The sequence below is a fragment of the Triticum dicoccoides genome, chromosome 6B, assembly GCF_002162155.2.
Source record: "Triticum dicoccoides isolate Atlit2015 ecotype Zavitan chromosome 6B, WEW_v2.0, whole genome shotgun sequence".
NCBI lineage: Eukaryota > Viridiplantae > Streptophyta > Magnoliopsida > Poales > Poaceae > Triticum > Triticum dicoccoides.
The window spans coordinates 43,220,821-43,233,092 of record NC_041391.1 but is presented as its reverse complement, the minus strand read 5'-3'; the positions used below and the strand labels follow the sequence as shown (position 1 = coordinate 43,233,092).

The following is a 12,272-nucleotide window of genomic DNA, read 5'->3' as shown; positions in this document are numbered from 1 at the left end:
CCACCTGAAAAACAGGAATTAAGAAAGCTATGTTACTTTGTGTTTCCTATGAGTTTCTCCAGTTGTGATCTTGAGGAGAGTCTTGGGAACACCTCTCCGTTAGACGACCCCAAATATTATAGCTCACACACCCGTACAACTATGGTAAGATGGGATAAAGCCCTTTAACTATGGCAAGCCGGTGGACACATGTCCCAAAACAAATGGCCTACAGATGTGGTGCACGGTTGTTACCCCGAATACCACCACTAGTTTGAGGTTTTGAATGAGTTACTAATCACATGGAACCCATGAACTTAGAATAAAATTAATATGGTGTTCAGTTCACAATAATGCATCAACACCGACTGCATGAGTGATAGCGGCTTCAGGCTCACTCACTGTAACTTATTGTACATGCGGTTTGTTAAGCTCTATAACGCGGAGCATATCATGAAGCAGTTCAATCTCTATCAGGAGATCACACCATCCTTACCGAAATGTGTCGATGACGAAATTCATAAGTAAGCTCCGACCACCCTAAATAATTTTTCTAGTGTTTTCTAATCATTAACATCTTTTCAACTAAATCTTCATACTTTGGTACATGGATTTCAGGCTGGAAAATAAAGGTAGGGGTGGTTTCGACCTGGAATGCACACAACAGTCAATGGGCATACATGTTGAACAGTGAAGCGCAATAAATATAGTACATCAAGGTAGTTAATTTTGTATTGCTGTTGTTTTTATGTACAGAAACCTGCTGATGAAATTATTTCCTTATGCAGACCACACGATGACACTAGAACTGATGTGTACAAGCAGTGGTACCGCAAGAACACGCATATTGTGCTAACCTGTTAACACATCTCAGTCGCGGGGAGCAGTTACATGGAAAGATTGACCGGTCAACAACTTACCTTCGTGACTACACGATACAAAACATTTCTATTATTGTTTTTTGTAGCTGAAATTCAGTGTCATAACAACCACATTTCATTTAGGTTGATCAGTTTAACCAAATGGGGGAGGTGGTGGAGGTCGCCTTGCGGGTGCAAGGCATGCTACAAAAGGGAAAGTCACACCTGAAGTGTCTTTTGGACATGAGCAAGAATGGTATTAAAAAATGGGGTTGTGGTCGAGACGACACTCGAGCATACGATATGTCGGAAGCGCGGTCAGCGTATAGGAGGGTCCGAGTACGACAACGCCATTGCTACGGCATTACTCATCTCTACTACTATGTAGCCCTTATTCAGGGGCGCTCAGTCAAGGGCATACATCTCAAGACCATGGTGTAGTGTTTGGCTTGGGTTCGATGCCTGAGTAGACTCATTTACCGGTGACCATCCCGTATGCAGGACAATGCTCATACACTCAAGGCGATGGATCTTAGTCCTATATATCTCTGCACACTTGGGATCTCAGCGCCTGAGGAGACTCGTTTACCGTGGTCATCCTGTACGCCGGACAATGCTCATACACTGAAGGCAAGGGACCTCAGCCATTTCCCTCTATGCATGTACTATCTCAGTCCTATCGGCATTTCTTGTACATTTATATGATAACATATATTATTCTGTAACGATTCATTTTTGTAACAATGATGGGCGAGTACAGAGGACAATACTCCGACAGTCAATGACAGGATCACAATACTACAACACCACTCAAGTATGTTATTATATGATAGGTAAATAATCGCATACAACATTTCCATGGCTATTATGTACAGATCATTTTCGCCCGCACAAAAGTACTAATCCCACATGGGACGACATGGAAAGTCAATTAGGCCACAACATGGACATCCCCGGACCATCCCATGGAACTCGCGGCGTGGTTCCAGAATTACTTAAGACTTCTTTGGTTATGACCCTATTGGCACATTTGTGATCCCTCCGGGTTGGAACCCAGCACCGCCAGTTCCCTATTAGGATCTTGGCATGAATTTCAGACTCCACCACCTATGTAAAAGATACCGGCAGGTGAAGATCATGGCCAGTACGGTCGAGGTTTTTGTGAACCTCAGCCCCTTGTCCACACCTCATACTTTACGGTCCTCGGAGGAGAACACATGCCCATCCTCGTCGTTAGGGTGACACATTTATCTACGTGTATTTTATCTATGTTAGGTCGCTACGTGAGCACACCTTGTGGGATGATACATTTATCTACCTATAGCAGAAGAGCACACCTTGTAGCAGGGCAAGGTAGTACAAGGTGTCCATCGCTGGCGCCAGATTTGATGTTTCTCCGGCTGAGTTGCCCTCATAATCGTGCTCAATCAAACGCTACAGTGAAATCCCTCCGGACAACAATATCCCAAGCACATAATTACCAAAGGGCACAATAATGCAGCCAACACCACTAGTTGAACCAACACCGGAACACATGCAAGCAAGTAACGTGCAATATACACCAGACCAATATGGTTCGGAGGTTCACCCGACGCAATTGAGAAAAATCCCACCAACCCTCCATAAAATGCATCCATCATACATCTTAGTTTTTCATTCAAAACAACATCAAAGACCCTGTTGCACATTTTCCCGAGTCGGAAATGGGATAAATTAAGAATAAGCTTTAGCAAAAGGAAACTATTTCTAATTGGATTTAAATCCAATATACATCTTCCTTGATCATCGTAGGGGCAGGTCGAGTTTAGTAGACACTCTTAAAGAAACCAGTCAAAAGTTTACGCGTAGTGACACGCCCGTGCGTTTGAGGGCGCGTGGGCAATGCCAATCTTTGATAGCAAGACGGCATCGGTATGTCTACACCCAACCGGGTGCAGGATTACATCCACATGCAAAATTCCTCAATGAATAGGTACATGAGTGATATATTACGCCCATGGCGTACTACTCAAAGAAACCGGTCGGTACATTCGATAATGGCAGCGGACAATTCAAGGGTGATGCTCTGGAATCTGGAGAGGTCGAACGGTGCAATGCAAATGAATGTATTACCTATATACAACTCATATGCTCTGTAGAATATGAAGAGAGAGGTCCATAGTTCAACCCTTTGTCACAAATGTCGTCTAAGAATCAACTCTTAACTTTGAAACCGTACAAGTTACGAACCCTATTAAACAATCAAAACCAGTAGTTTCAACTCCGCCCTCTCCTCAAACCAGTTTTGATGACTTGGAGTGGTTCTGACCAGTTGACCGCCCAGTCAACTGCCACGTCACCCAGAATTGAAAAAAAAAATGAAAGTGGCGCTGATTCCCATGGGGTAACTGTATATTTTTTTTCCTCAATTTTCTTTGAATAAGTTATATGAAATCATACCTACCATGGTGATCATTTTGGAAAAGTTCCAAACATTTTTGCCAAACCGATTAAAATACAAGTAAAATACATATTCAACCCCCCTTTTGGTCAAATTGGCCAAAAAATGGAAGCGTCCAGAAAATTTTGAAAACATTCTGTAAAATCAACACTACCGTGGTGATCATTTTGGGAAAGTTTCAAACCTTCTCGCAAAATGGTTTAAAAAATACAAAACAATACATATTCAGCCCCTTTTTGTCAAATTTTGACCCCCCAAAAAAGAAAAAATTGATAATTTTCTGTAAAATGAATACTAACATGGTGATCATTCTGGGAAAGCTTCAAACGTTTTTGCCAGAGAGATTAAAACATACAGAAAAATACATATTCAGTCCCCTTTTTTGTCAAAATTTGACAAAGATGAAAGTGTCCAAAAAAATAATTTGTTTCTGTAAAATTAACACTACCATGGTGATCAATCTGGGAAAGTTTCAAACTTTTCTACCAAACAGATAAAAAAATGCAAGAAAAAGACATATTCAACAAAAATATTGAGTGGCGTGGAAGCTGACTAGGCAGCTGACTGGGCGGTCAAGTGGTCAAAACCACTTCAACTCACCAAAACGGTTTGAGGAGAGGGCAGGATTGAAACTTGACTAGTTTTGACAGTTCAAGGTTGTAACTTAGACAGTTTCAAAGTTTAGGGTAAATTATTGGACATATGTGACGATTTAGGGTTGAAATACGGAGTTCTCTCTAATATGAACCATATGCTACAATGACTTGCATGCCAAGAAGATGGAACATCTATATAGACGTACCCAACACATAGGATATCACATACAGCTGGAAATGCATGATAAGGACATAAAACTCTTGTTTCATATAAGCATAGATATAAAGCTTTCTAAACCTATAAAAACCCACCCGAGAAATCTAATAGTAACTGATTGTACAAATAAGCTCCGTACGTACACAGAAACCAAAAAAAATGTGTTGAGCTAAAAGAAGAAGCATAGTAAGATACAAGGGTGATGAATGTCAAACACCGAAAATCCTCTTTTGTGGCATAGAGACAAAACCACCGAGAAGTATGACGGTGGCCCAAGTAAGCACCAGGAAACCCAAGCCTTGATGGCCATGGATAGGTAACCCATGAACACGGCATAACTGTTGAAAGTACTGACCTCACTCCAATCGCTGCCATCATGAAGATATTGCCTGTGACCCGCCATAATTCCTGGCCCCTAAAGAGTCGATCCACCAGATCAATCCGATGGTACTCCCTCCGTCTCAAAATAAGTGTCTTAACCTTAGTACAATTTTGTACTAGAGTTAGTATAAGGTCTTATTTTGGGACGGAGGGAGTATTAGCTAGCTTACAAAAGAAAAGAAAAAATATATGTTCATACTTGATACAAAACAAAATAAGAAGAAGAAAAGCAAGAAGAAGAACCAAAAGAAAAGAGAGGAAATCAACTGATCCGATGCATTTAAGAGATTGATCTGACCTGCAAGATGTGAGAGGAATCTATCATGGCGCAAACTTCGTCAGGCTGTGAGCCACGAGGAATTAAAAGAGGCAGTTCTAATCGATGGCATGGTTTGGGAGGTAAACTATAAGTTTATTTTATGCAGAGAACACGATTAGATATTGATTAACCAGCCAGCCTGTCCAGCTTAGCTTGCTCCATCAACTAACATGGTTTTGGGGGTAGACGATAAGCTTATTTTAGGTAGAGAACACAATACGATATCCTGTTCAGCTTAGCTAGCTCACATGGAGCGCGTGCATATATAACACAAGCACACCTCCAGGTAGCTAGTATTTTGTTCAAGTAACCTATATCTGCTATTAGTTCACACCTTGAGCAGCAGCAGCAATCAAGGTCTGATGGACACCGCTTTCTGGTCTATTTCTGTCTCTCTCTTGGTGAGAATCTCCGCTCGCTCGGCGGAATGGTTGGGAAGCTTATTGGATCACGCACCCTGGAATTATCAATATACTCCACGGAAAACATCCTCTAATAAGAAACTGCTACATCTCGTCTACAAAAGGCATGAACATGTTTCAGGGTTCTTCCCAAATTCTGGTTCAGAAACGCTTTCGGTTGCGTGCAATTGAAGTGACACCACTATATATTTGTGCCATTTCACTTGTAAAATGCACTGAAGGATGGAATTAGTGATGATGTTTCTCTGCCATTTCATTAGCAATTGGCTATTTACAAATTTTGCAGCCTCCAGGTGCTGAATAGACCCCCAATCATCTCCCTGACACTAACTGAGACCCGTGGAAGTGGCACAGGCGGTGTACCCATGGCAGGACATAGATCTATCAAGCACAATAAATATCTTTCCAACCAGTTTCACAGGGGGTAGATTCATTCTACTCGCGAAAAAAGGGGGCTAGATTCATTCCATAACCACCCTTAAAAACATAAGCAGAACAACTTGGTTAATGATTAACGAAGGACAAATAAACCTCAGCTACAATGCAGAACATGATCATATAATCTAGTAAAACAGAAACACCTATTATAATGCTGTAAGTTTGTACCTGCTCGTGAGTGCAATCCTGTCCTCCAATTCTGGTTCATCGCATAATTGTACGAATGAAGATGGCAAGACATAATTCACAGGTTGCGTAGCTCCCACCGGCATCGAACAGCAGCTCCTAGAGGTAGAGTAAGAATGAAGACCCTTAACACCAGAAATTTCCCGGCATACAAAACAAAAGTTCAGAGCACGAGTCTCCATTCCAGAGTATGCTTAAAACAAGACTGAAAGTAATTTACCATGCAAGTATCAGGTTCAGTATTGATACTTGTAATATAACTAATACTCCCTCCGTCCCAAAATTCTTGTCTTAGATTTGTCTAAATACGGATGTATCAAGACAAGTTTTAGTATTAGGTACATCCGTATCTAGACAAATCTAAGACAAGAATTTTGGGACGGAGGGAGTACCATTTAGCCTCTCTGAAAAAATCCCCAAATGTTCACTGTTCTGTATTTGACTTAATATGGTGGCATATTAAACGCCATTTACTGGGCACGCCCCTGATTTTGGCAACAACATAATAGTGTGTCAACTCACTGCATGGTTCACCAAACAAAAACACACTGCATTTTTTGGATTTGCAATTCCTTGAATGGAATGAGTAAATTATTCATCTTTTCGAGTAGAATTATAGATGTATCAAGTTTAGTCTGAAGTCTGAACATTTGCTGATGACTCCAAAGGACAACAATAGCATGAGCACATTGGGTTGTTTAATTGCCTTTGACAGTGGGTGCATGCACCTAGGGTAACCTACATATAGCCTATAGATTACAAAGAGTCTCTAGGACCATACGAGAAGGATTGCATAACTTGCAAAATTCAGAAGGAGAAAATTAGGAGCTTATCTGAATAAAACTCCCGCGTGCGTCAGGTTATAAATACTTGTTACTGAAGGAAGCAGCAGGGCATCATCAACTAACAGAGCCTTCAGAATCACGTGTGGTATAGCAAAGCCCCAGCTAACATGCTTGGCTGATCTCCTGGAAACAAGAAAGAAGTATCGAGTCTATATCCACTTTCATCACATCTTCTCCAGGAAGAAAGAAAGCACCATCATCTACAACATTCAGTAAATCAGTCAGTATGCTCCTCTTTATTGTCCAGCCAATTCTTACTTGCTGAAAGTACTTTTTTTTCAAATTCATATTCACCTAGCAAGTCACCTCATTCCTTAATAGACCCCTTCCCCTCACCTTCATTGCATTAATCTTATTTCTATAATTCCCGCAGGCTAAACTAGGCACTAGAGAAGAGACACACAACTGACCTTCATTTCAAACAAGAGCTCTTCGAGCATGTGCCCATCTCCTTTGCGTTACTGCAAGCACACAGCTGAGATCTCATTTCTTCCAATTTCTACAGCCTAATATCAGGAATAAACATATTTGCACCATCCTCTCCTCACATGACTTGATTCTTAATTTGAGGACCACCAGTAAGTCTGCAATTTCTGTGTTTGAAATTCTGCAAGATTCTATAACTACGCTATATCTGACAGATAGTACTTGCATGCCTAGACTGAGATTTAACTGAAAAGAGTGTACAAAGAGATGACATTTGGTATAACTGAGAAAAAAATACTGCATTACCTTAAATGTTAAGACCAAGCTTGGTTAAGATATCATCTCTGGGGCCATCTCTTGGCTCAGGTAATAACATGACCCTTTTTAAGATTACCTTAACATAAGTTCCTTCATATTGTATGAAATGCCCTTTGTTTTTCGGCACCATACCATACAAGCATCAATTTGTGTCTCCGGTACAAATACAAGGGCCTTTGAAATATCTGTTACGTAGTGCTACATGGGTAGCATGGTTTTTGAGTCGCGACTCATGCGAGTCGCTCTGGGGCAGCGACTCGGAAGAAGTCGAGCCTGCGTTGTGACTAGTCGCGACTGAGAGTCGCGAGTCGACACTAAGTTGAGTCGACCATATTTTTGCGACTCATAGACTAGTCGTCGACTAGTCGCGACTAGTCGAGCGACTCAAAATCCATGATGGGTAGGCTGTCAAGAAAATGCTACTAGCCAACTACTGAAGTATTCAGTTTTTACGTCAGATGCTCCTAGAAAAAGTATCAGCCAGTAGCCCATCCAAGAATATAAGAGAAAAATAAACAAAAAACGTGATATAAACTACTAGTAAACAATGACCTGCTTCCACAACAGTTAATGTCTTATAAACAAAGCTACTGCAGGAAGAATGAAGAGTTTCAGCTTAGAAGAACTAGAGGAAGCAACCAACAGACTAGTTCAAAACTGCAACCTCAGCAGTGACTAACACGTTAATTCCAGATTTGTTCCCACGAAAAAAGATGTTCAACCAATTTTGGGACTTCATATCATCTTTCATGGCAAAAAATGATAACCCTTTTTCATTGAAAGATAGTTTGACTCAGGATTGCATTGAAAGCTGCAATGGCAATTGAGAACATAAACATATAGGTCCTGCAGATATACTCTTCATTAATATATTTGAAAGCATTTGCAGAATGCCCTGATGTCACACTCTTAGTTCTCAGTATGCATGACAATATGATATCAGGATGGACAGGTTAATTGCAGTGTATCTTTCTTCTCCACTGAATGATGTAATGGACATACAATACGAGAAGGATTACCAAACTAGAAAAATTCAGATAGAGAAAAGTAGGAGCTTCTCTGAGTAAAAACCCCGCACACGTCAGGTCATAAAAGTAGGAGTACTTGTTACTGAAGGAAGCTTCAGAGCGTCATCAACTAACAGAGCCTTGAGAATCACGTGTGGTATAGCAAGGCCCCAACCACCAAGATTGGTTGATTGACATACAAGGACTAACAATAAAATTATCAGTTTCATTCAGGACGAGCGATGTCAAATAAGCATGTACCTGACATACTATAGCAGACAACCAACATCCACTCGGGCAATGAACACAGACAGAGATTACCAGCTCACTACACATAGTGTAAACATTTTTGCGCCATACGCAGTTCTCATGGCCCATTCTTGGTCATGTAATTCTGAAATTAGAAGGCACTTCCCTACAAGTGGCAGCACAGTCTTCGGCGAGGTGGGGGCAGCTTCCTTGTGAGGACATACGAACTTTTCCATGAAAATTTTCTGTCACCAAGGCTGCTGAATAGTAGTTCCACTCGCGCTCTAGCAATCCATTTTCCTGCTTCCTGGTTCATGTAAATCTGAATGTAGCAGGCACCTGTCCTGTGCAAGCAGCTGCATAGTCTTCAGCAAGGTGTGGTGCAGCTTGCTTGTGAGGGCATATGAACTTCTCCACAAATACCTTCTCGCTGATCGAGACCATAGCATAGTAGTCTCTGCCGTGACTTAACAATCCATTTTCCTTAAGAAACCTCATAACATAGTACCGGGGCCTGAGCCGGCCCTCCAGGCTGTAAGTGAGCATAGCGGGTCGATGAGAAATGTACGCCGGTTCCAAGCCCACCTTAGAGCGGAGGAACTCGGACTTGAGCTGCAGCACGTCCTTTGACCGTCTCAGCAGAGTCGGCAACTTGGACACAGCAATGCCAACATCGGCATCCGACCACCTCAATGTCTTCTTCAACTGTTCCACTTTGGCAGTAATCTTCTCCTCGCTGAGAAATGCGACAGCATGCAGTGCCTGCCTAAACATCCCAGAGCCACGGGGCACACCTATACGTTCGGCGGTCGCGACCATCTCCAGGGCACGCTCTGGGCTGGCGGTGATGATCATCGGTATTTGAATGAACAGCTTGGCAATATCACAAGCACCTAGCCCGCACTCTGCCAGGAGCTTCACATTGGGCTTGACCACCCTCTCGAGGTGGGAGCCGAGGAAGCCGGAGCCGTGTTTGAGCGGCCGGAGCAAGTTGTCGATGGAGCCCAAGAGCGGCAGGTAGTACTCCAGCTTGGAGACGACGGATCTATGGCGGAATTGTCCCGGGGCGAGCGAGACGAGGCGCGCGATATCAGAAGGGGATAGACCGAGCCCGGTGAGACCGACGACGACGGGGGACAGGGTTGTCTCCACGCCGGCGCAGAGGAACTGCGGATCCTTGGCGACGACGGCGGCGACATCAGCGCCGGAGAGGCCGAGGCCGGCGAGGAATGCGAGGACGGCGTCTGGCTTGGATGGGGACTTGAGGTGCGAGAGCTTGGCGGAGGCCTTGAGTGCCTGGGCAGGGGTGAGGCCGCAGGTGCCGACGAGGTAGTCCTCGACGGCGAATCCAGGGTTCGCGGAAATGGCGGCCGCGGCCGCGGAGAGGAGGCGGTGGAGGGAGAGGAGAGGGAGTGTGGAAGGAGCTGGTGCGGCGGAGAGGAGATGGGAGAGGGCGCGCTGCCGGAGGTGGAGCATGGCGCCGCGACGGCGGGGCAGCGGCGGCGGCGGAGGTGAGGAGATTCGAGTGGCGTTGAGCGCGGCGTGTGTGTCTCCGGTCGTGTGATGAAGTTTTTTTCTTTTAGTGGAGTCGTGTGATGAACTTGGCTGAGCCAAGTTACCATCCAATCCCTGCCATCCAAAGGACATCCGACGGCTCATTTCCATCTGCACGATGCCCAGAGCAAGCAGCGTTCATCATAACCCAAATAACTTCGAAGATTATTTTGACAATATACTGATCCACGATGCGTCTCTACCAAACTACAAAAGTCGGATTCATAATTTTGTTCAGCATTTGTTATTCATGACAAATTTTCGATAGGCACGCAAAACCAACAAGTAGGGTGGGAGTTCTGTGGTGGTATTATAAGAAGGCAGTTGCCGGGGTATCCAACGTCGGCCCTCAAACCGCGTGGTCCGGGCATGTTTTGTCATCCAACGTGGTCGTCGCCAGTGGGCACCTTCTTCGATCCCGTGACCTCCTCCGGTCGGTGTCGCTGCGGCGGCGGCAAGCTCAGCGCCGCAAGCCCGCCCCCGTCGACAAAGCAGCAGCAGCGCGAGGCCGACGTCGTAATCGACATGCTCGCCGCCAAGAAGCCGTTCCCACCGGGTTGCGCTAGCACGAGAGTAGTGCGTGACAAAGAGCTAGGAGCTAAGGAATAAGGATCGACCGATGGCAATGGAGTCGCTCCCACTAGGCTTCGACGACGCCATGGACACCACCCTCTGGTCCTTCCGGGAGAAGTTCTAGCCCCAAAAGGTGAATTGCCACCACAACACTTCGACAAGCTCATCACCACTGCCGACCCCGACGCCAGGCCATCGCTCGGTCTGGCCAATCGCCTCTTCGACAGCTTCGAGAGGTTGTAGGCCGTGGTCACCACCATGGATGACGTCGACATATGATCTTGCTACGCTGATACAAAGCCCATCTTGCAGGAAGTCATGACAAGAATGGCCTCCCTTGCCTGTGCGCACTTCCCGCCCAAAACATTCAACGCCACTCCAGAGGGTCAATGTCGCATTCATGCCTGGCCAGAGCGAACGCAATCACTCACTGTTGCCGGCATTGAAGCAGCGTGTTGGCGAGAGAGCGCTGCTCGTGCCGCTTCTCGGTGCAGGCGACTATTCCATGTTCAAACGACACGTCGTCGATCCGTCTCCCTACATTAATGATATGTTGTTGCCGAGGAACCTACTCTGGCGCCTCTCGTCCGTCCATCTGTCGCCCATCATTAACCAGACTGCCACGACCCATTGCCATTCACACGGGATATAAACTCCAGGGCCAGTCATAGCTGCAATCATCCTCCTCTGGTTCCTTTCTCTTCACGCTTCAAAGCCCTCTGGGCAGCCTCTCTTCCGAGCAGAAAAGGGAGATGGCGGCAATTTTTGCCGGCAGGCAGACGGAGGCCGACACCGCCCCAATGGAGGAAGCGGTCGAGGACGAGCCAGCGCCACCCTCAGCATGCAACGAGAGGAGTGGAAGGCTAAGTTCTGGTAGGTGCAGGCCGACCAAGCCTACAACCTCCATCTCCTTGACGAGCACCGACGCGTAATGGTGTTGCTCACCATTGGCGCCTCCATCATGTCGGATGTGGACGTGCCCAAGCAGGAGGCGTTGCTCGAGTCTTACCGGTCAGCCCGCGAGATCCGCCACGACCATTGGCGGTACCGCCAACGTCAGGCGGAGTTAAAAGCCACGTACAAGATGATGGACGAGGCGGCAGATGAGGTTTTCGACAAGAGCGACAACAAGGTGGACATCGCCAGCTCCGCCTCTACCAGACCGCGCCCCGCCGCCATGACCACAAAGTCGACATATCCGTGGGCACCGTGGACAGCAAGGAAGAGTACTGCATGGTAGGTCGATGTTGCTCGGGTCCCGCCGCCACCACAGAATCCACCCGAATCCGGCTGCTTATGGCCACTGCAGTCACTACCTCCCCGCCCGCCACCAGATCGACTGCCCCCTCTTTTCCTATGGTCGCCACTACCGCCTCAACCCCATGCAGCCGCGCGCAGCCGCCTACCCTCCCGTGCTCCACCACTGGCACACTTTCGTCGTCGGATCCACCGGATACCGTCC

General features: G+C 45.7%; 1 protein-coding gene across 1 annotated transcript; it reads right to left on the bottom strand.

Moving 5' to 3' along the window:
• Positions 1–8,384: 8,384 nt before the first annotated feature.
• On the bottom strand, positions 8,385–10,224 carry LOC119325516. The gene has a single exon (XM_037599255.1). It carries the CDS (start codon positions 10,157–10,159, stop codon positions 8,996–8,998), a length of 1,164 nt encoding a protein of 387 aa, XP_037455152.1. The 5' UTR covers positions 10,160–10,224; the 3' UTR covers positions 8,385–8,995.
• Between the last annotated feature and the right edge of the window lie 2,048 nt (positions 10,225–12,272).

Excerpts from the sequence above, each read along its gene's own strand:
- LOC119325516 (XM_037599255.1), bottom strand. The coding sequence starts at position 10,159 with ATGCTCCACCTCCGGCAGCGCGCCCTCTCCCATCTCCTCTCCGCCGCA.